General features: G+C 37.2%; 1 protein-coding gene across 10 annotated transcripts in view; it reads right to left on the bottom strand.

The window, feature by feature from the left end:
• PTPRM (protein tyrosine phosphatase receptor type M) overlaps positions 1-22,238 on the bottom strand; it is a 481,575-nt gene that overhangs the window by 38,277 nt on the left and 421,060 nt on the right. For all 10 annotated transcript variants that reach the window (XM_027802895.2, XM_027802897.2, XM_027802902.2 and 7 more), the window contains 2 exons: positions 16,795-16,871; positions 13,933-13,969 (listed from right to left, as the gene is read on the bottom strand). In XM_027802895.2, the coding sequence (XP_027658696.1) occupies positions 13,933-13,969; positions 16,795-16,871 (114 nt within the window). The remainder of the gene's footprint in view (positions 1-13,932; positions 13,970-16,794; positions 16,872-22,238) is intronic.

The raw sequence follows: 22,238 nt of genomic DNA, 5'->3' as shown, positions 1-22,238 counted from the left end.
CAAGCATTAGTTGTATTACCAGTAGTTGTTAGCTGCTGCCCTGGCAATGCAAGCATCCTAGGAAATGGAAAATCACACAGCTTTTAAGAATGGTTTAAACTCTTAAGAAGGTGCTTCTGTACACAGAGCTTTCTAGAGCCTCTATTTCTGCTTGTTATTGTGAGACCCAGTTCTAACAACTGGTATTGCTGCTGGGTATGTGATCAATTCAAACGTGACAAACTGGCCCAGAACACAGGAAAAAGTATTCAGAAGCAGGAAAGAAAGCGAACACACAAAGAAACAAGTAAAACCAGAATCTTGCAATGTCTCCAGCACTTACTCAGATGGGACTTCTAAATCTGTGGGTCATTTTTCAATTTCTAGAAAAGCAAGCAGGCTAAACAAGGAACAAACAGCTTCTAAAACTGTATAGTTTTTCTAGTATAGAATGTCAAATCCACAAGCTAATGTTTGCTCCACCCGAGACCAAATTCAATGATAGACATCAAAGCCAAAAACGTGCAGAAAATGAACAGAAACCCTTCAGTTCCAAAGGCTCCCTGGGGACAGTGCACGGGCAGTGTCAGCCGTTAGCATGTGCTGATAGAGGCAGCTGACAAGATGCAAGAATTGTATCTGCAGCCGTTAAATTCCATCTGGAAAAGAGAGCAATAAAAATCCTTCCAGCAAGTAGACATATCCACCCCGTGTAAGGAGGTAGTTATAAAATGGTCCCCTCACCTAATGGTTACTGCTGCTTCTAGTAGCAATGATAACTGTCTTCACTTTTTGCTGAAGCAAAACCTGCATAAAGGGAGCTGCATTTTAGTCCTCATTCTTCATGATGTACGATCCCTTTGAAATGAGCTTGAGATACAGCAAATGTTTTCTTATTACCATAGATGGCTGCATGGCAAAAAAAAAGTGCCAAAAAGCAATGAAACCCTTTGCAACTATGCTGTCAAAAAAACCCAAACCCATTACACATGAAAGCATAAAACCAGAGATTAAAAAAAAAAAAAAATACTAGGAAAACAGATTACAAGATAATAGACTAAAAAGTCCAAGAATTCTCCTTTTCCTAATCAACCTCTTAAATGGGTCAGACTAGCTGTTAGTAGGATATCTTACAGAGAACTTCACAGAAGGAAACAAAATTATAGGGTTACTAATGCTTTGCCAGTCCGGTGATCTGATAATTTATAAGTGCATGTTACTCGCTCTTTTAACCATGCTAGAATTCAGAGGTAAGAACAAAACACCTTTTCAGAAGTTATGTAAAAAACTGCAGTTAAATGTTACTTTAAACTATAAATATCACTGATTGCAGCAAGGGAACATCTCCCTTAACCGAAATACATTTTTTCCCTACTCAATAAGGCAATGTGCCCAAGATTTTATCAACAGGAATTTGAAGACGCATCATTATGTGATCAGGTTTTCATGAGTGTCCAGTTCTGCCAGCCTCCCAGTTACCTCATGGGAAGCATCAGTGGTCAGCAGCTCTGCAGACCTGGGCACCTCTGTGTCACCAGGTGTAGACTAAGGAGTGTAAGATTAGGTTCCACTTTTTCATAAAGTAAACTAAACTAAAATAAAATGTCTTAATCTTTCTATATAAAATAGCATACTATAAAGGAAAGTGCCAGATCCCAGCTGTGCTGATTTAGTCAACTAGCAAGATAAACTGCTAGTTCAGTATTTCTTTGTAATTGTGTTGCCACTGCCACGCAGCAGCACCGCTGTAGGCTGCTCATCTTTGCCCTCCCCAAACGAGCTGGTTTTTGAAAGGAAGATACTTTGAAGATCTCGTCAGTTGCTGATAATCTGATTTGTCAAGTGCAGTCTTTACCATATAGTTGTTGAATATCTATGGTAGCATGCATTTAACTTTCACTCACCCTTCCAGGAGTTCTTAAGGGTTTAGTACCTCTGTGGAGGCCAGCGAAGTCCATAACAAAGCTCTGCTATAAAAACTGCAAAACCTCAGGCAGTGATCATGCAGTTTTTCTGCAATAACTTCTCTCAAAAAAAGGTTTAAACATCCGTTTTCTACATAACACATACACTTAAATTGACTTTAAAGGCTTATATGAGAGTGAATAATTTTTAGGTCTGAGATAAAATTGTGGTCAAGATATCACTAAACCATATGGGCCCACCCCTCACTCATAGCTATCAAAATGGAGACAGATAGGTATTTTGTATTTTAAGGTGTCAAGAAAATAAGGATGAAAAAGAATCAGGTCATATAACCTGGATGCTTCTAATGCTTTAATTAAAGTCCTCCCTAATCTGTTCCAGAAACTAAAACAGCATGGAGGGTAAAACGTACTCCTCTGCCAGCCATCTATTCACTTTCACTGAAGTCTCCTATAGGCCTATCACTGTAAGAATGAGCACACTAGAAGGCAACAAATGTTTGTACTGGAAAAACTTGGCCATAGATGCTTTAGTGTTATTTATTAATTGCTGGTTTCTAGCTGCCATACTTCAGTATTTATTATTTGTCACTTCTGCATATCCTAGCCACAGCCATTTTGTGCACTAAAGAATTTCAATGCAATTAAACAAAACCCCTGCAATGAGCTGAAAAAACACATTCTCACTCCTGCCATTTAATTTCATTGACTTATAGTGTTGACTGTGATGGCATTTGAAAAGCACTTTCTAAATTTAGCCTTACAAATATTAACTATTGTGTAATCTCCAGCAGGGCTATGTTGTAATTATATAGCTATGCTGGCTTTCTTGATAAAACTTTCTTGCAAATCATTCTTGCCTTGGAAAAATACAAATAAACAAAGCTGTGGATGAACTTCCAATGAGATTGGTTCCCTGTAAGTATGTTAAGCCAGCAGGCAGCCCAAGCAAAGATGCCTGAAGCTATGGCTACTCTTATGTGAGGTATGGAATAAAGCTCCCCCTCAGTTTTAAACCTTATATTAACTGATTCCTCCATGGTAGTAGATTCAGAGATGGCACAGAGAGGAGCCACTTGTTTGAAGAGGCGGTAATTAACTCATAGTTAGGTAAGAAAGAATATCCTTTTGTAAGAAAGAATTCTACCAGAATTTAATTCACAAACAAATAAAAAACGTTCAGTTTCTTCTAATGCTAGTTTTAACCCAGGCTTCAGATATGCTGTGCATATCAGAGATATGCAGGATCTATATTTGAGTTGTAGCCAGTCCACCATTTCTTTTTTTGGCCTTTTGCAACAATACCACCTTACAACGCAAAAAAAGAAAACAGTGTACAGCAACACTATCCCACAGTTAGCCACCTCAGCTACACTCAAGTGGGTTAATCAGGACTGAGCTATGAATTTAAAATGCATTTTTCATTATTTCCTCACCTTAGATGAATTGTCAATAAGAAACAGATCTGACTGAATCTTGTTAGCTTGACATTTCAGGAAAATGTTGCTTATAAAGTAAGCTGAAATGCTTTATTGGGACAAATCCAGCCAAGTGCAGCTACTGGTAACATAGAGGCTTTCTGCTGTATCCTTTTCTCAGGAAAAACACAGCTTTCTCTCATTATCAGCCAAGGGATAACACAGTGAATAGTAATTGGCTGATTTTCAAGCACAAACTAAATCCTACCTGTTTCGGACTAGCCAGTCAGCAAGCCCTGCTGACTGTCACAAAATGAAATTTTCAAAGTGCTTTCAAGTCCCATTAGCTTTCAACAAGGCTTAGATTACTAAGTGACTGAGGTGCATGTAGAATTTTTATCTATGGCTCCCATGAGACTGACCAGTGCTTTGGCTGGCTTTCTACACCACCTCCTCCTATATTTAGAGGAGGCAGCACTAGACCTTTTGCAGCATGAAAGAGATTGACCTGTAAATTCTCCATCTCTTTCCAAATGTAAAAAGAACATAAAATCATTTGGCCTGTAACATGCCGTTCACAATGTACACTAATGATGAGCTACAGTCCTATTGCTTTATGAAATATATGCAAGCATTTTACAGCTAGCTAAAATTAAAAACCCCTAAACCCTGCATTCTAAAATCCCAGTTTAATATAGAGATACTTAAAAAATATATCCTTTGAGTAATGACAAAACTGATTATTCCAGAGAATTTTTTCATTAAAATTGTTCATTTCACAAAACTAGATAATCAGTTTGAAAATACTATTTTATGTGTGTGTATATACACATACACATAAACTATTGGCTACAGCTGGATCATTTCTGTTGCTGGCATTTCCTCCGACCCCATTCTGCAGTGATTCTGTGGGTAGTCAGAAATTTTTATGGGGATGTGGTATTTATTCTCTGGAATATCATATGGCATTTTCTTTTCCTTATTGATACAGATCTACCTAGGCTGGAACAGTGCACATCTCTATACATTATTTGTCTGTATTATGATACCATCTAGAAATTCCAGTCCGGGACTGGACCTCCACTGTAGTGGGAGCTGCATTACATATTAAATGCCCATGAATACACAAAAGGTGTTCATGTCCCTTACAGTCACCATCCCAACATACCTTGAGAGACAACGGGGAGCAAGGCAGGGTTCGAATGAACTGAACAGGCTTGGTACGACATACAGCAGCCACAATATGCCAGCTCCCTAGCCATTTCTGAGTAATCTTAACCTCTTCCTGCTCCACGTTAGTATGTCCACCATGTTCAGAAACAAGTCATTGCTGCACTTAAATATTTTTAAGCCTGAAACCAAACTTTGTGCACTCTTGGCAGGTGTTATTTAAGACATTTTTATAACTCTACAGCTAATGTTACTAGCTAACTTTCCGTCTAATAAAACGTTACACACTTATTGATTGACATTTCTCCACAGCTAAATTTCCAATACTAGCTCAGTTTGTTCTGTATCAACAAAATAAAATGAAAATGTCATCTAATTTCTCAAGGAATAAATAGCACATTCCATAACATCTTTTGACTAGACACAGAAGTACTGCAGACTGGGAACAGAGGAACTGGCAGCAACGGAAATGGTCCAGATTTCTCCAGTTAGCCTGAGATCAGGCAAAGCTGACTGCAATAAAAGCTGTGTACATAGTACTACTGGCCATGCATGTACTGTTATGATCCATGATTCTATGATTATGCCATTCAAGAAAGCTGCTTTTTCTGATCTTAACTGCAGGAAATTAAAAAGCCCAAGAAAACAATGTAGTTCATCCAGTATAACTGATGAACTTCTTTTGTATAATATATGTGACACACAGTGGGAATGTTAAGTAGTCTGTTCCTCTCATTAACATTTTCTCAGGCTGGATAAATCAGTAGCTTCCAAATTTTGCAGTTATGTGGCACTCCTGGGGGTTAGGGATACCCTCGTGAGGGTTATATGGGACACCGGCGTAAGGCCAGAGTCTTGACGTTTGCCTTACGCAGCTTTTAAGAGAGCACTGCTAGGCAGTGTCTTGCAGGGAGTGTGTTTCAGTTTCTTCTGCTCTGGAACAGGAATACTTTGAATAACTGTAATTAGAGGCCTTGAAGTATTTTCCAGTCGAGTGCACTGGTTACAGAGAAACAGAGTTGGTCTCACTCACACATGGACCCTCCTTCTCTCCATGTCCCACAAACTTTTTAATGGTTTAATTACAGCCAAGCACGTCAGAAGAACGATAGGTGACTCATCTCGTAAACTGAGAGATAGGTCCAAATTGATTCAGATCAAAGAGCAACATGAGGTATTGGTTCTCCATCTGAGCTCACAGCTCTGACTGAAGTCTTATTCCAGGAGCCTTGAGCCCATGGTTTGAACCTGGACTATCTTTGTGAAAGCAGTCCAACAAAAAGTTTCAGTTTAGCTGAATCAATGTTTTCCAGTAAGAAAGCCGTTTAGTTTCTGATTTGTGCATTTTTCTCAATATGGGTGATTTGCATTACGGAAATATGAATACCTATTAATCACTCATTCTAAACAGCCCATCTGAACTTGGGAAGATTAACAAATATGGCATTTATTTTGTAAAAAACATGCTGTCTGTAACATTTCCAACACAAAAATCTTAGGTAATTTACTTGTTGGACTGGGTTCTTCATATCAGGTTGCAATGCAGAATCAATTTTGATGATGAATGAGAAGTTTTAGATCATTTTATCCCCTTCAGTAGACAGTTCCTTAGGGAATGGACGAAAGAACCTAATTAGTCTTTCCCATTTCTACTTTCTATTTTCATGTTGAGTCAATCATAAGCATCAGGATGTAGTAAAATCATCACTATTCTCCAGCTCAAAAATATGAGTTCATTTTGGCTACTTGTTTCTTTTATTTTTCCCCAAGGACTTTATTGTGAAGGAATGCTGCTCATGCGTGTGAGTAAGATATTCAGATGCTGTATTTTTTAAACTTGTGCTGGGAGTTTAAGTGCATTATCATGAACACTTTACTCAGATGAACAAACAAGATAATTTAGTCTACATTAAAGCATAAGTAAAAATGCTAGAACAACCAAATTTATTATCCTGATAGGTATCTAATGAGCGAGATATATCACTCACAATATATTTTTTTTATTTAAGACTGAAGAACTTTGGTACATTCATTTCTTCCTCTGTCATAGAAATAGTCAGAACCAAACAAGTATTAGCCAGATCAAGATACATGTGAAGGTCATTAACAAATAAATGTGTATTGGATGTTTTTCCTTTTAACTTCTAGATAATCACGATAAAAATAAAATCTGCATGACAAGAAATTCTCTCAGCAGCATCATTTATTATTTTTGTGAGCACATTGGTTATTTTCACCACTTCAAGCAGGAAAGGGCAACACTAACCTTTTAATTCTATTTTTTATTGTATTTTATGGAGTCTGCAGTATTTGATGTACACTGTAAACAAGGAAAGCCATTCTAACATGCAGCATGTATTTGTGCTTAGTACAGACACAATAACATGAACATACTTGCAACAGAATGAGATTTAGCAGCAGCAGAGGGAATCTCCACAAAGTCTACATCTGAATATGCAACTGCACGGAAGAATACAGATGGATAGGGAAAGAAATTAATCCAATAAGCCTATATCTTTCTTTTTTCAAAGGCAATGCTTCAAAATCACCCAGACTGTCATGTGCATTGGTGGCCATATCAATACAGAGATTTCAGTTCCCACCAAAGGATATAAAATAGAGGAAAGATGACAGGTTTCAAAGATTTTGATATGGTGACAAGACAAAAAAAAAAGCTGCCTTATTGTTTCTTGATATATTTGTTTCTGAAATACATGTTGTTTGTACATCTGCTAAACTCTTTTGTTCAGCAAATGAGGAGATGAAAAACCTCCTTACACCTGCTGCCAAGCTTCCTCCAGGCTGCTGAAGACCAGTTGGAAAATAAACTTCACTAAAGAAAAGATGCTTTGACTACGTGATTTTCCTGACAAACTGCATTTCTCTGCTCCTTCTGGTTTAGCATTAGGCTTTCTTGGTTTACAGGCATGTTAACAGCACTCTGTCAAGAGTGCCAGATAAATTTCCCATCAAGTCCAGTTTATGGCTGATTCTTTATCAAGGATGGAAATCCTATCATCAAGCGCCAGCTTTTCATAATTCACATCCCCCTCATGTGACATGTGAGGTACACTTGTAAGGCTGATGTTGTATACTTTCCTTGGACAAAAACTGGATTCTAGTGCTTAATCTAGGCAATTAGGAGTCTGAGCAGCTAAGCAATACAGGGCCACCTCCATAATGTTCTTTTCTGAAAGCGTGTTTGGTTCACAAGGACAGTTTGCTCAGCTCTGGAGTTTCAGGGAGATCATAACTTCCTTGTTTGCAGGACATATCTTACAGCCACATCCTTGAAAAGAGGACAAATACATTACTTTTCACAAAATCTTCCATATTCTACAATACAACCTTGAAACACTTCCTTTTGCCTGATTCACCTTTGTCTCCTTAATTACTGCAGTTTCTCATTTCTCTTACTTCTGAATTCTGATATGAAGTCTGATGTATCTCTTCTAGACTGACCACAACAGAGAAATCAAACCAGTATCTTGTCTTTGAGATGGAGATCTATGTATGCTCTGAAGACCTTTACGTCTGATTTCCTGCTGCTCAGTCTTTGTGGGGAAAAGGATGGAAAGACTGTGTTTTCCTCCTCTGTGGCTTTGACAACGGGCTACAGAAAAATCATCGGTTTCTCAAACTGTTGTTTCACAAGCTACGTTAACAAACAACTGAAAGAACAGCCTGCATGGGATGTAGAAATTTATATTAGCAAATAAACATTCAGTAATTATTCAGAATAATTTCTAGAGCTTGTTTATACTTTCAAAGAATTTCCAAAGATTTATGAAAGGCAGGCATGTATTTCATGCAAAATGTAGCCACACATATGTGAGGAATGTGAATGGCTCTATCTGCTAATGGATCTATCAGCAGTTTTCCAACAATGCTCTGTTTCACTTGGTCTACACACGAAGATTCTGAGAAGTGACACACTGCAGCAGAGCCTAAGCCAACTTTGTCTCTTTTAGAAAACTCCGCTAGCTCTGCGTTTACAGCCTTCTGTGCTGAATGGAAAGCAGCAGGGTCATCTCATTCTCTGTATAGACAAACCACCACACAGCTGATTAAGATAAAGACAGAAAAATACAGGAATCATGAAAATGGTGAAAGATAACTGTTCTAACACAGCTATCACTAAAATCTCCTATTACAAACAAGGAGGCAGAGAGAAACTGCTATTCACATGTACTATAATGTGGCAACTGCTAAAAAGTATTGACTTTGATAGTTACTAGTTCTTACTACACATTGTCTCTTTTTGTCCTCAACACTAGTGAAAGTACCAACTTTAAAAAGATGCTTAAATGTTGTAATTATTATCATCAGCCTTCGGTGGAAAATGGTAGTAAGAGAGATCTAGTGAATTTGCCATATGGCTTCACAATATAACCTGGAGGTGTCACTTCCATACGAAAAGGGTCTATTACTTCTGTATGCATTTGGGTGTGGGAAAAAAAGCAACTTCTTTGCCATCTGCCACATGATTGCAAAATAGGTGAAGGACATGTTTCAGAAAGCCTCACTACTCAATTTAGTGCTTAAGAATGGCTTTATCTCCTTTACTGAGGGCAGATGGCTTTAACCACCTTTTTAACATTTTGATGATTAAGCAGTAAGAACAGCATCAAAAACAATTGAATCTTTCAGATTCAATACAGATTAATACAGGTGTATAGGATTCAATCACTTCCTATATATATATGTATATATATCTCAAAATCAGCCTGACTACCCTACATCCTGCCAAAATGACAACCATACATAAGGCTGAAAAACTCTGTATAACTATCTGGCTTTGTTGTTTTTCAATTGTCCCTGAAGAAATTTCAAATGCTGATTTTCATCTGGAGGCTAAAACCATGGAAGCAAAAATTTCTTTGTAAAGAGAAGTGTGGAGCTTCCACGCTGCTGTAGTTCTGACAACTTTTTGCAACATAAAAACAAAAACCCTGCCAAGGAAGTTAAGAGTGTTATTATTCAAAGCAATGTTTCTGCTTCAGATGCCTGAAAGGGAACTTTCAGTTTGAAAGAAAATGTATTTTTGTTTCTGAAAACCCTTATTACAATGTTCACACAACATATACAGTCATGTGCGGAGGAAAGTCACATATTTTGCAGAAAAGAAAAGGAATATGAAAGGGGTTATTACAGTGGCAAGTTTATGCTGCTGTAGTGAAGACTGTAAACATTTCCATTGTAAACATTTGTTTTTGGAAATTTAAAACTCATACCTAAAAAACTCCTCTTGACTGAAACTTGACTTAAATGTCTTGTCTCCATAATCAGCAATACACAAAGAGAAACAGTTTAGCACCTGCGTTACAATTGGATACAGACAAAAAAGAGGTTGAAAGGCTACACTGAGCTATTAAAGCTAAAGCTGCTTTACTTTCAAGAGTAACTTTTTAGAGGCATTAAGATACGCTCTGAAGTACTTCCACAAAACATCTTAGATCTGGTTCCTCTGCAGGCTGCAGCAAGCAGAGACAGTCTGAACCGTGAGGAGTACTCAAAAGTCTGAGATGCACAAAGGAAGGTACTTCATATATAAAGACATGCAGCTTGCATGTGAGTATCTGCTGTTTCATACGACTGACCTGCTCAAAAACAGCCTGGTGGAAACAGCAATGAGCATTGCTGTAGAACTATATTAGCATTCGTTTGTCACTCATAATTTACAGTCACTGGTGCAGTGGTGGAGGAAGCATTACAAAACCTTTGCTAGACATTTGCTAAAAGAAGCTAAGTCATAGCTCATTTAACTACATGAACTTCAGCGGACACAGAACAAGTAAATACAAAAAAGACTTGTTTTTCCTGCTTAGTAATCAGGGTGAGACATGCAAGATCAACAACAGTCATCCAATAGTAAGACCATCCAACAGTGTGCATGAGAATGAGTACTATACAGATATTCAACCTAATACTCTCACTAAAGGACCTGGTTAAAATTCATTGATTACCTAACTCCTGGAGAAAAAAACCCCTAGCTGTCAGTAAATTGAACAGATCATACAAAAGCTCGATATTCCACTATATATTTATTTTTTAAAAGAATTATATCCATGGGAACAAGTGATATATGAAACAAAATAGCAATTTTTAAATTGCATCAGCTTGCTGGCTCTGCATGACCCAATATGCCAGCTTGTGATGAGGGATTCTACTTAATCACGGTGATTCAGGTGCAGATCTTATCTGGTTTTACCTATTAAAGCAGATCACCAAAAGTCTGTATTAGCTGTAAATTCAGTCTACCACTCACATTATACTTATCACATAAAGGAAATTTGATATTAATTTTATAATTGAAATTGCACACTCTGAATGTAACACTTAAAATGGAAGTAAACCTTTTTTTGATTATTAGTTGAGAAAGCCTCCATTAGCTAAGTCTTTTAAAATATGCTTCTCCACCTAATTCAGATTAGCAGCAGGATGAATGCCAAGATCGAAAGATACCAGTCTGTATGTCAAACTCTGGTTAGTATGGAAGACAGTAACACTTTAATAAACAGGTAATTATGCAGCTCTCAGCTCTGTTAAAAGCAGATTGGTTGTCTATTACAAACTGATTAAATTTCCTATTTCTTCACTTCAAACAATTATATTTGCTCATTAACATTTGATATGTTGAATGCAGCTTAAGAAGAACGTAGGGAAATTAAGTATCAATCATTCTAACTCCTCGGAGATTTAAAACTGACTCACGTAATGATATTTTCCTTCAAAGAACAATAGGCATGTGCACCTGTGAAAGCTGCAGTGGAGGAGCAAAGGGAGAATGGGAAAAGTTATTCAAAGAATGATGTAAAGCAGACATCAAGGGAATTAAACAGGCAGCTTAACTGTTGTGCTGCGTTGATGCATTTATAGGTATCTATATGAAAGTTTGTTCTAAATCAGTGCACAGACATCATTGGCTATACTGCAAGCTGTGGCTCATGGCTGGGTTACTAGTAAGGAAGACATACCCAGGCATAGTCTGTTTGCCATGCGAAACAAATGTCTTTCCTTTCATAGTTGATATAGAGCATTAAAGGAGTTTTAGAGATTATTCCCAGTTACCTTATAATCTTTACAAGAGACAGAGATTGCACCTTACTGAAAGTGTTACTGTTGTGTAAAGGCTTTATCAGGAAGTTGGGATACTGGATAACAACGCTAGCTAGCCTTTACACAGCTGCATATATCAGGACATTGCAGAGAACTATAAAAAGCAAATGAGTATTTTTAACCCTATTCAGCAGATAGGAAAGCTGAGACAGAGGAAGGAAAAGAAACTTTCTCATAGTTCTTCATCAGGCCAGGGACAGTGTCAGAGAGAATACATAAACCTTTTGAGATCAGTGCTCTTCATTCCTCCAAATCGGAGATATAAATCTGCTTAAAAAATAAGATGTTAAAGATGTAATCCTCCAAAAACCTCACAGCCACATTATTTTGAATTAGCTGTAAATTGTATGCCCATTTTTAAATGAAGATATTCTTCAGTCAGTTTCTTACTTATTGCACCACAGGTGGGGTCAGGCATCCTTGTGTACACCTACACGGAAGAAACTGATGAGACCTGCCCCAAAGAATGACAGCTGAAACAATCATATATCCTTTACATCTTGGAAGAAGACCTGTTTCTACTCCTTTTATTCTCCTTCTTGACTAGGTACTTCTTGACACTGTATCAGTAAAAAAGTGTGGCAAAGAAACTCTTGTGACTTGCTAATGGATCTGGTACGTAGACTTTCAGTACATTATTCATACATTATTACACCTAACTTCAAGAGCTGAAAGTATAAAAACCTCAGGCTTGGTATTTGCTATTCAAGTATTACGATGAGTGATAAAGCTGCATTTAAACTTGCTCCAGATAGGAACTCATATGTCTATCAGAAAGTTGTCAGGGAGATCTGGTGAACCTCCTGACGAAAACAACTGTAGTACAAACTGCAAGCAAAATGCTAACTGTGCATCTTTTTATTTTAGGATTCAATTAAAGGTGAAAAACAGCAGCATCATTAGCTAAAGGTTAAATGGAACAATCCATTTCTTCTTAGAAAAGGAGGGTGTAAAAGTCCAAAGGGAATCAAGAAAATGCTGCATTTCTGTCCTAGTTTTCATGTCTGGCTCATCTGTAGAAGGACTGTGGACTTAGGAACGTGGTGGGTGGGTAGCAGAAGCAAAAGCAGCAGCACATTTAAATGGCTCATATTTTAAGAGCACAAATTATAATTCTGGTCTCAAAGTGTAATATTAAAAGTAGTGAGGTGGTTCTAGAAGTAAGATCTGTGTCCTGCCCCACTGTCATCTGACAAAGTAGTCCCTCATTTGGGACTGTTTGGAGCTGAAGTACAGAGAGGCAGAGATACAAATACTCCCACTGGTAAAAGTGGGGAGTGGAAGCTGGAGATGGGGTTACTTATAGGACAACTGAAATCACAGTAAGATATCTTACTTAACATAGCCAAAATTTTATCTGCCTTGATAAAAAGTCATTAAAAATTACATAAGACCTCTAAATCCTACACACGGTAAGATTATTCTGAGTATATTATACTCAGTACTCCAGCTGGCTCTCTTGAAAGGTTGGGCATGTGTTGAAATAACGTATGTGGGTGTAGCTCAACTTCTCCACATTCACAGACAAACGCAGGAAGCTCTGTCACAGAATACCTGTTACACAGAAGATTCCCTCCAAGCAGTGGAGGAGCAATTTGATTTTCACGTGTATGCTAACCAAGCATAGGCAGGAGATTGGCATGTTGTTCAATATTATGATTAAGCAGTCACAGAAGATTCATCTTTCCCACCTGTTCCAGCTCTGCACTTGACCAAAAAAAACCTCCCCCACAACTGCATCGGAACAGGCAAATTATGTCTTTGAAGACAAGTACAAATTGACAATTAATTTGCATGTTGACAAAGGAATAGATTCTTGTTCACAAGCAAGCTTTTAAACAATGCCCTGTAAAATTGTCTGTTTAGATCCCTTTGAAGAATCCCACTGCAAGCATAATATCTCTTTGGGTCCTCCACTAAAACTTGCTAACTGAAGTGATTTGTATTTTAAGGACCTGAAGCCTAGTTATCATTGAACAATTAACAGAACATACATTTTCATGACACTGTTGTCTCTCTGAAAAGTTTACTGAATATTTCTGCCATGGCTTATTTCTTTTTTCATGAGTAAAAACATGTTGAGTAAAAGGATATATTTTGCTTTTCTACTCAGAACCTATCTGAACACAAAGGTAAAGGACTGCTTACTTGACATACCTAAAAAGTAGATAATAATTTAGTTTGCTTACTTCTGCCTAAGTGATTGAGTTTACTCTGTCCTGGATATTGACTGTTGCAAGAATGCATATGGTATAAACCATAATCCAAGTACCAAAACCTCTTAGCCTCACATAACAAAAAAGAAAAGGTGATAAACTTACCTTGTGTAGCAATGTAGTGATTTGGTCTATGATAACCCTAAAATAAATCGGAAAAAAAAATAAGCAATGTACACCTTGGCTATGTTGCTATTACTGAAACTTCATTTAGAGTAGTATTGAGTAAAAACCACAACAATACAGATAATGTATTATATGCAAAAGTTCTTTCCAGTGGGGTAAGGGCAAGGCAGAAGTGGAACAAGAAGCAAATGTGTTTTCTGCAAGATATTTAAGTTACAGTGTTGTACATTAGGGGACAGAAGTAATATGTTCTTTCAGTCCCTTGTTGGCTCTGCTGAAAATGAACAGCATGAAATCCTCTCTGGCACTTGCAACTAATGGCATCAGATGCTCATGGAGGCCGAGATATACCTCCAAGCTACTGCTGTTGAGTGCAAAGCCTATTCCTTTTTTAACAGCTAAAGAATGCTAGATTTGCATTCAGCCTGGGGAAGGGTGGGGGGATGTTCACTCTGTCCGCTGTGATTTGTTTATGTTTCACTTCCGAACAGTAAAAAGGAGGGTAAATTATTTGACTAAATGGTTTGGTATGAATATATTTGTTCACATCTACATAGGAGGAACATAAAACAATCCTATGTTTGTCTGATGACAAGAGCAACTTAATCACAAGCTGGCCATGCAACAAAGACTAATATTCTTTGGAATCTCTGCAACATTGAATAGGTTGCCAACATAGAACAATATAATTTCTATAGTATTCGAGTTTCTGATGTGATGGGAGTGTCACAAAGGTTTAGTTCATGCATTAGTACATTGATAAATTCAGTTATACTACTGTTGATCTTTTAATAGTGGTTAGGATGTGCTGTCAATCATCAACGGGAAGAACTTAAAGCTGCAGTTTGCATGCCATTGCAATTTCTTTGTAAAAGTGCAAGGGGCACTGTAGTGATGCAAGGTGGGAAAGACTCAAAACAACTGAAGATACCTTGAATATCACAGAAAGAATAACATGAATTACAGAATAGATCCCTTTACATGACATTGAAGCAAAATTTGGAAGTCTGTGAACTGAGAAGTGTTCAGATAGCTACAGAGTTGATTTTTTTTCTCCCATATGTTGTCTAATATCCCTAGTGGCTGCGAACAAACAATTTTGATTCCCCATGAAAAACCGTATTGGAAAAATACAGCATAACCCTTGCTTCTTTCTGTTTTATCCAAGAAAATTTCATAGTTTCTGTGACGGTGCTATTCCTTTATTAACATGTTTAATCTGACAACATGACAACTGTACTAATAACCGCATGCAAGAGTAAAATTGCAGCTGCTTCTGTAGCAAAAACCCCAAGTATTTATAATGGAAACCTGACTAGCAAGATTAAGAACAAAAAATGCTGTGTTTTGTAGTACAAGTTGTCTTTGGAAGATGTCTGCAGTCCTCCAAGCTTTGCAATGAAGCCATTTGCTGAGGATGAGGGACAGAATTTTTTGGTTCTCTCCCATTGTTTCTTTCAGGGCCACATTCTCTCCATCCTCTTGTACTTCCATAAGCAAAAATGGCTGCCACGCAGCTCTCTTACCCACATTTTAAATGAGACTGTATAGTTCAAATCCTTATTCCTCACATCTTTTAATATTTTAGAGTCAATTCAAAAACTGACACAAGAACATACTAGTAGCCTAAAATGAAAACAATCCTGAATGTTGGAGAAAGTGTGAATGTAAATTCAAATCTTGGTCCCCAATGTGAACTTTCTCATTCCTTTCCTGACAAATTACTCCCTTCAGAGTTGAAAAATATCTAAGTATATTTCCATATGTGGCTTTACCTTTTGGTGACTGTGCTATTCTTTCAAACAGAAGGGGACTGAGATTAACTTAATGGTTCTTGAACATGCTAATAAATATCAATAGAAGGAGGTATCTTCAGAAAGTTACAACTTTCTACTTCAGGTTGTTACAACTAAAGTACCTACTTCTCATGTATAGCTCTAGTTCCTCCATACTCTGAGAAAAACATCTGTTACATTCCTGTTTCATACTGGTGATTAAATCTGAACTGTAAACTGTGACACCATTTTTTTTAATGATGACACTGCTGAACAAGAAATCTTTAGTAGACACAGATTCCTATGAAGCAACACTTGTTTTACTTGGCCTAATATCTAGCACTCCATGTAAACAATAAAATTATCTTTGCTATCCATAGATTTCTGACTTTAAATAGTATTGACTTTGTAGCAATTTTCAATTCTACATTTCAGTTCATTCTTTTAACCAAAAACACCTTGTCTCTTAAAGAATTTATTCTAATGTAAAACATTAAGTTAACATGATGCAGAATGAACAAAGAAGCCACCTTCAATAATTAAACAGCCTACATATTTAATGAAATGTCTTGCTTGCATTAGAAGTACTGGTTAACAGCTGCAGAATATACTTTGAAGGCGACTTAAAAGTGCAGAGATGACAAGAGATTGCAAATCTCTGCATTAGGCATTACAGAGTTTTGTCACATTAATATGCAAACAGCTTCCTTTTAAATGTGGAATGATGCCAAGCTGTTGACAGAAAGTGAAAATAACATTTTGTTAGCCCATATAAGCACCAGCAAAGTAGCCATAGTGTTGCTGGCAAGGTTTCAGTCTAGTGGCATTTGGAGGAAATGACTCTTCATTTGCTTATTGACAAAACCTTCAAGGCTTCTTTTTTTTTTTTTTTTTTTTTTTCCCTTTAGTGTACACCTAGCTTCCAAAGACAGTGTTTTCCAGCAGTGTTTAGCAGCTGGTATTAGCTGTGATATCTATTACAAATTATGAATAATGTGAGAATAATAACAGCTCTCTCTTTGACTGAACACAACATTAAGTTTGTTGACTCCATCAGTATACGCACATCAATATAATTTCCATTGATGTAATCAGAACTTGTTTCTCCTTCAATGGGCTGCAGTCTTACTCGAGAATGATCATCTGAAATGGGAAAAATGGAGAGGAAAAAAAAAGTAGTTAAAGACACATTCAGTAACAAAGCCTTCATCAAAATACTGCTTTAAAGTCAAAGTAAAACCTCAGCATTTGCAAGTTCTTTCTTGTTTTGTTGTTGATGAAAACTGTATCTACATTTAATCCCCATTTCAGTCACTCATAAGGTCTTCCAAATCCCTCTGATTTTCGGTCTGAATGTCTTGGAACCCACTGCAATTATGTTTTTTGCCCTGACACACCCCTCCATTTTGTCAATAAAACAAATAACATTAAGCTGTCAAAAGTTTAGTCATTTAGAAATGCATCTGCCAGTTCTTCAAAATAAGCTGAAGTCATTTTACAAGGCATACTGCCACCTTACAGTTTCTGAAGAAAACTCATTATGTTTAAGGAAGAAAGCAAAATAAAGTAATGGCAAAACCCAAGCAGACAGATAATGGCTTTGTCACTGAATTTTGCTCACTGTGGCCTTCTATATCTATCCAGGAATGTGCAAATACTTCCAACTGTATTTTCCAAATTCCAGTCCAAAACACCATGACATAAATTTGTTTCTTGTCAGCTGCCTCATTTTCTTTATGATACCACAGCAGTTATTAAGAAGCGCTAGAGGCTAGATCCCCCCCTAGAAAATAATGTCTGTATGCTGACAGGGCTTTTTCTTCTTTGTGACTTCATATGCTTCTCTTGGTTCAAAAGCAACCAAACACAATGGCTTTTCCAGAATGCAGCATGAGCTGTTGCTAAAACAAATTGAGAGCATGATCTTGAGGCTGGAGATACGGTAAATAGCCACTTTACTGCTGTTTTGTTTACAAGTTTCTCTTGCTAATTAGATACCTGTGTATTCTTGTTTTTGAATGCTGCTTGCTAGCTGAGCTAATATTACTTGCAGCTGATGCTAGACCTTCATGACTTTCATTATTTTGTTGTAAGTGTAAATAAGCATTAGAGCACCTGAAATTTGCCATCCATGTTCTGAATATTTTTTTAGCTTTAAAATCCTAAAAGACAAATGAGTGAAAGAACATGAGGTTCCTTAAAAACCCAGCTCCATCATAATTAGCATAATATTGGCCCACATTATGGAGGAGGAAGGAGAGGGCAAGCGTTTCTTAAAATAATATTGTTTTAGAATTACAAGTCAGGAGAATTTTGAATGGCTGAGTAGGAAAGGAAGAGGCAATTTTTATTTCATCCTCTCTTATGTTCAAAGTCTCAGGGACTAGAGATCTCAGAGCCTCATTCAATTCTGGGATTCCCTTTGGGAGAGAGAAAGGGCACAGTTTTACACCAAATATAGTAAATCAGAATGAATTAAAATTCCAGCCCTAGGTTCCACACAGCTCTTATTTTTGCTATTTTCTTGTGATTATTTCACCCGACAGTCTTCAAGGATGAGTTTTTCTCAAGATGTTGCAATATTCAAATCAATTTTCATCAGGTCAGCCTTTTCAGTCTCTTCATTCACTGTTCCAAGACTAAAAATTTACAGAGATGTGACTCTCCACTATATAACCTATGCTGGTCTGAACCTGCCAAGCTATGTTTATCCAAGTGCTGTGCTAGCCTCTGATCAATTAAGCTATTTACCAGTTTCTTCAGAACAGAAGTTCGGCTCACAGGCCCTTAATTCTAAAAATCCATCTTACTTAATAAAGATACTACATTAGGAACTTTCTAAGCTCCAGTCATGGCTGCTGCTTGGACCCGATCCAGCTTCTGCTGAAGTCAGCAGACTCCAGAAGTCAAGCCTACTTTGACCCATGGTATGCCTTCGTCCACATTTTCATGATTTCCTGTATCATTGCCTTAAAAGCATTCTCAGCAGGACAACTCAGGCTAGTAAAGATCTCCACTTTCATATTTCTTGAATCACTTAGGGCAGAATTCAGTTGTCTAAGCACAAGCACCTCATGCCACTCTATATACTCCAGGATATAACTGCCTAGCCTTCAGCTGCCACTGTGCCATAAAACAGCTCTCATGTGTACTGTCACATTTGTTGGTTCTACACAGATGTCCTAGGTCACCTGAAATGGCACTACATGTCTGTGTTTAGGCAACTGAATCCCATCTCTGATGACTTGCACACCAATAATTCCTTATTGGGCAAAACAAACCTAAATTTCCCACTAAGGAACATCTTAAAAATATAACTTCCTGTCATTTTTTCTATGACTGATTTATACAACTGCATAATACGTAGTAGTATCTTTTCTTTACCTTTCCTGTTATTTTGTTATTTTCTTTATTTACACCATTCTTTCCTTGCAATAATTCTTGCTTTGGATTGGGCAAAACTAAATTGTTGCTTCACACCTGAATCTTCCTATGGTCTTTTTGCCTTTTTTCTTCTCACATCATCCTGTCTAGTACTGCATTCTCAGCTAAGTTTTTGGGAATTCTAGATTGTTCAATAGCTATGCGTTTATTTGCAATGGAGCTGGAGTGACTCTCTTTTTTTATTGATTTGAAAACTCTAGTTAACTCCTTACTGCATGGCAACACTTAATTTGAAAAAGTTCTTTCGTCGTCATAAAGAAATGTTACTGTGTCTATGCTTGTACTTATGTCAAGTAGATTTAAAGCTAAGAGGTATACAAGCCATATATTCTTCCAACATATGTGTTGATTCTTGAATAGCCTCTAGGTTAACTGTCTAGATTTTTAGGGTATTTTTTCCTTTATACTTCAGCTGTTCTTGACAGTTTTGGTAGCTTTTAAATACTCTCTTTTCCAGCTAATTGCTATTTTGATACCCTTCCATTATGGGATCAAACTTAACTTTGCATTGATCACTTAAGCTTTCAAAATTAGTTACAATAGAATCCATTTGTCTTGGTAGCAAATGGTAACAGATAATGAATATAAGCATTTTATGTTACCTACAACACGTATATGCCAGCCTGCAGACTGTGATCTCTAACAAGCCCATCGAGCAGCTGGTTGATTAACATACTGACCCAATGACCCTTTCGTGGGATGTGCCTTGCTGATTCTTTGCAAAGCAACCCTTTTATAAAGGTCTCACCTAAAATCTTTAGCTACTTTTAAAAGCTGTGATCAATATTCTCATTTAGTCAATATTGAGTTAGGTAAAAATAAATACAGAACATCTTCCATTCTGAAATCACCTCAAGATCTCTCCTGAGGAAACCCGAATAGGTTTTACCAAAATCCATACATAACCCTACATAATTATGGCAGAAACAGAATTTTTCATGGATTGAAAATTATTAATTTAGCAGATTCATGCCAGTTTTAGTTCCTAGTGAGAAAACACAAAGTTTTTTGTGTTCAGTAAAAAAGAAGCACGTTTTCTGTGGGTGACTGGACTGTGATCATGATTCAGCTTGTTGATACAGTGGCTTACAAGTTGTAGCCACTTTCATACAGTGGGCAGGGCACACCTGTAGCTAATTAAACACACATCACTCGAGTAATGTAAAGCATTCATTATAATCATGTACCCATAGTCAGTAGCATCTGAACCATCATATTTCTAAGTCCTTAAATATAGCATAAAGGGCCAATTTAGTAAAATGCTTTTCAGCTAAAGCAAATACTTTATACAACTACCTGGGACAAGTTTTAAAAAGTGGACCACTAAGACTGTACTTCAGACTCTCAGACAAGCCATCATTTATCCAGCAGAAAAACACACGAAATAATTAAACAGTAACTACCCTATTTGTATATATGTATTTAACAGATGACAAACTGTGGGCAGTTTCAGCCTCTCTTTTAAGATACTGCCTTTAATTCCAATGGATTTTGATTTTAACTTGTGTTGTCTGTGTTTTCACAGTCACATAAATAGGAATTGTTATTGATAACAACTCCATCCAACTCTTTCTCTTTGCTAAATACTGAGGACATTAAAAGTAAATTGAGATCTAAATTATCTGAGTTATATTTGCCCACTCAGAAAGCCTTCAGTATCGCTTGTAATTGCCATCGATTTGTGTATCTAACATCTTTGACTTGTTTTCCCTTGGCTACTCAGCATTTCATTCCCTCAGACATATAGTACTAGTAGTCCTCTATTTCCTTCAACCAAAGGGTGTCAAAGTATAAGGAGACGCCCAACACAACATTAAAGAGGGTACTGACAACAGTACACCTGACTAGAGAAGCTCTATTGCCATAGGCTTGGACTGGAAATAAAATTTCATAAAGGAAGGATAAACATAAAACTTTTGGGTACTCTTATTTATGCCTTCACTATTTTTCCTTAAATGATAACATCCATCTAATGTATTGCTACGTCCTCACAAAGTAACAAGTTTGTTATGCATTAAAGATTGCTTGGAGGAAGACAAGCAAAACCACATCTAGCTAACATCTTCTTTTGCATATGCTCCAGCTCATCATGATGTTCACATTTCCCTAGAAGATTTAATTTCCTTTTTTCAGTAAGTAGCACAGTATACTTCAAAAATACACAGCAATACTATCACATCCATTCAAAGTGATGTGGCAGATACCACCTCTTGCTTAACGTACCTCTGCCTCCACAAGCATTTCTTGCAGGTTTTCCTTCTGCAGCAAGTTATACATCTGTTTTCTCTTTGTAGACTGTCACAGCCCAGCTAGGCCACAGTGATATAAGGGCCTATTCATACCATCTACTGTAGGTCACTAAGTCAGGAGTTGGTTTCTCTAGACTCATTGTACAAGCACTGCAGAAAGGACCTCTTCAGGTGGTGATTCAGAAGCATTTGAATGGGCTCTGTCAAGTCCATGTGGCTCACTGATGAGGAAACCTCGATAGATCTGTGCCTGGACAAGCACCTAGACTAGATGCTGAAATTAGGCAGTATAAATATGCACTACACACTCCTTCCAAAGGTCCTCCAAATGTTCAGACAATCAGCACTGTTTATTCTTCTATGCTGACCCATGTACCTAGGGTTATACATGATTTCTGAACTTCAGCAGTGTCATTAAATGATCCCTCCTTAAAGGCCATTGTTCATTTTCATGGTTACCAAACTTCTGACATGCTGTGACTACTGCTTATTTCTCTGCTTATGCCTGCTTCATGGTTCTCTGTCTGACTGGCACAAACACATACGCTTCATACCTTAAACTGAGATTTTGAAGGAACAATCAGGGAAAGGATCATCTCCTACATACACACTGGCAACTTAGCCTTCAAGTGCAACACCACCAGTGTGTAAATAATAATATAATTTTACAGAACTTAATATATTTTCTGCCCCTGTGTTCATGTGCAGCAACTCTTTCCACAAAGTTCTGCAATCTCATAATACCAGATCTAGGGGTCGTTCACCAAATCATGTTATCATCTCCTCAAATTATTTGATTATTAGTACATTTAATCTT

This window comes from Falco cherrug, chromosome 3, assembly GCF_023634085.1.
Source record: "Falco cherrug isolate bFalChe1 chromosome 3, bFalChe1.pri, whole genome shotgun sequence".
In the NCBI taxonomy this organism is placed as follows: Eukaryota; Metazoa; Chordata; class Aves; order Falconiformes; family Falconidae; genus Falco; species Falco cherrug.
This window is presented reverse-complemented; position numbering and strand designations above follow the sequence as displayed.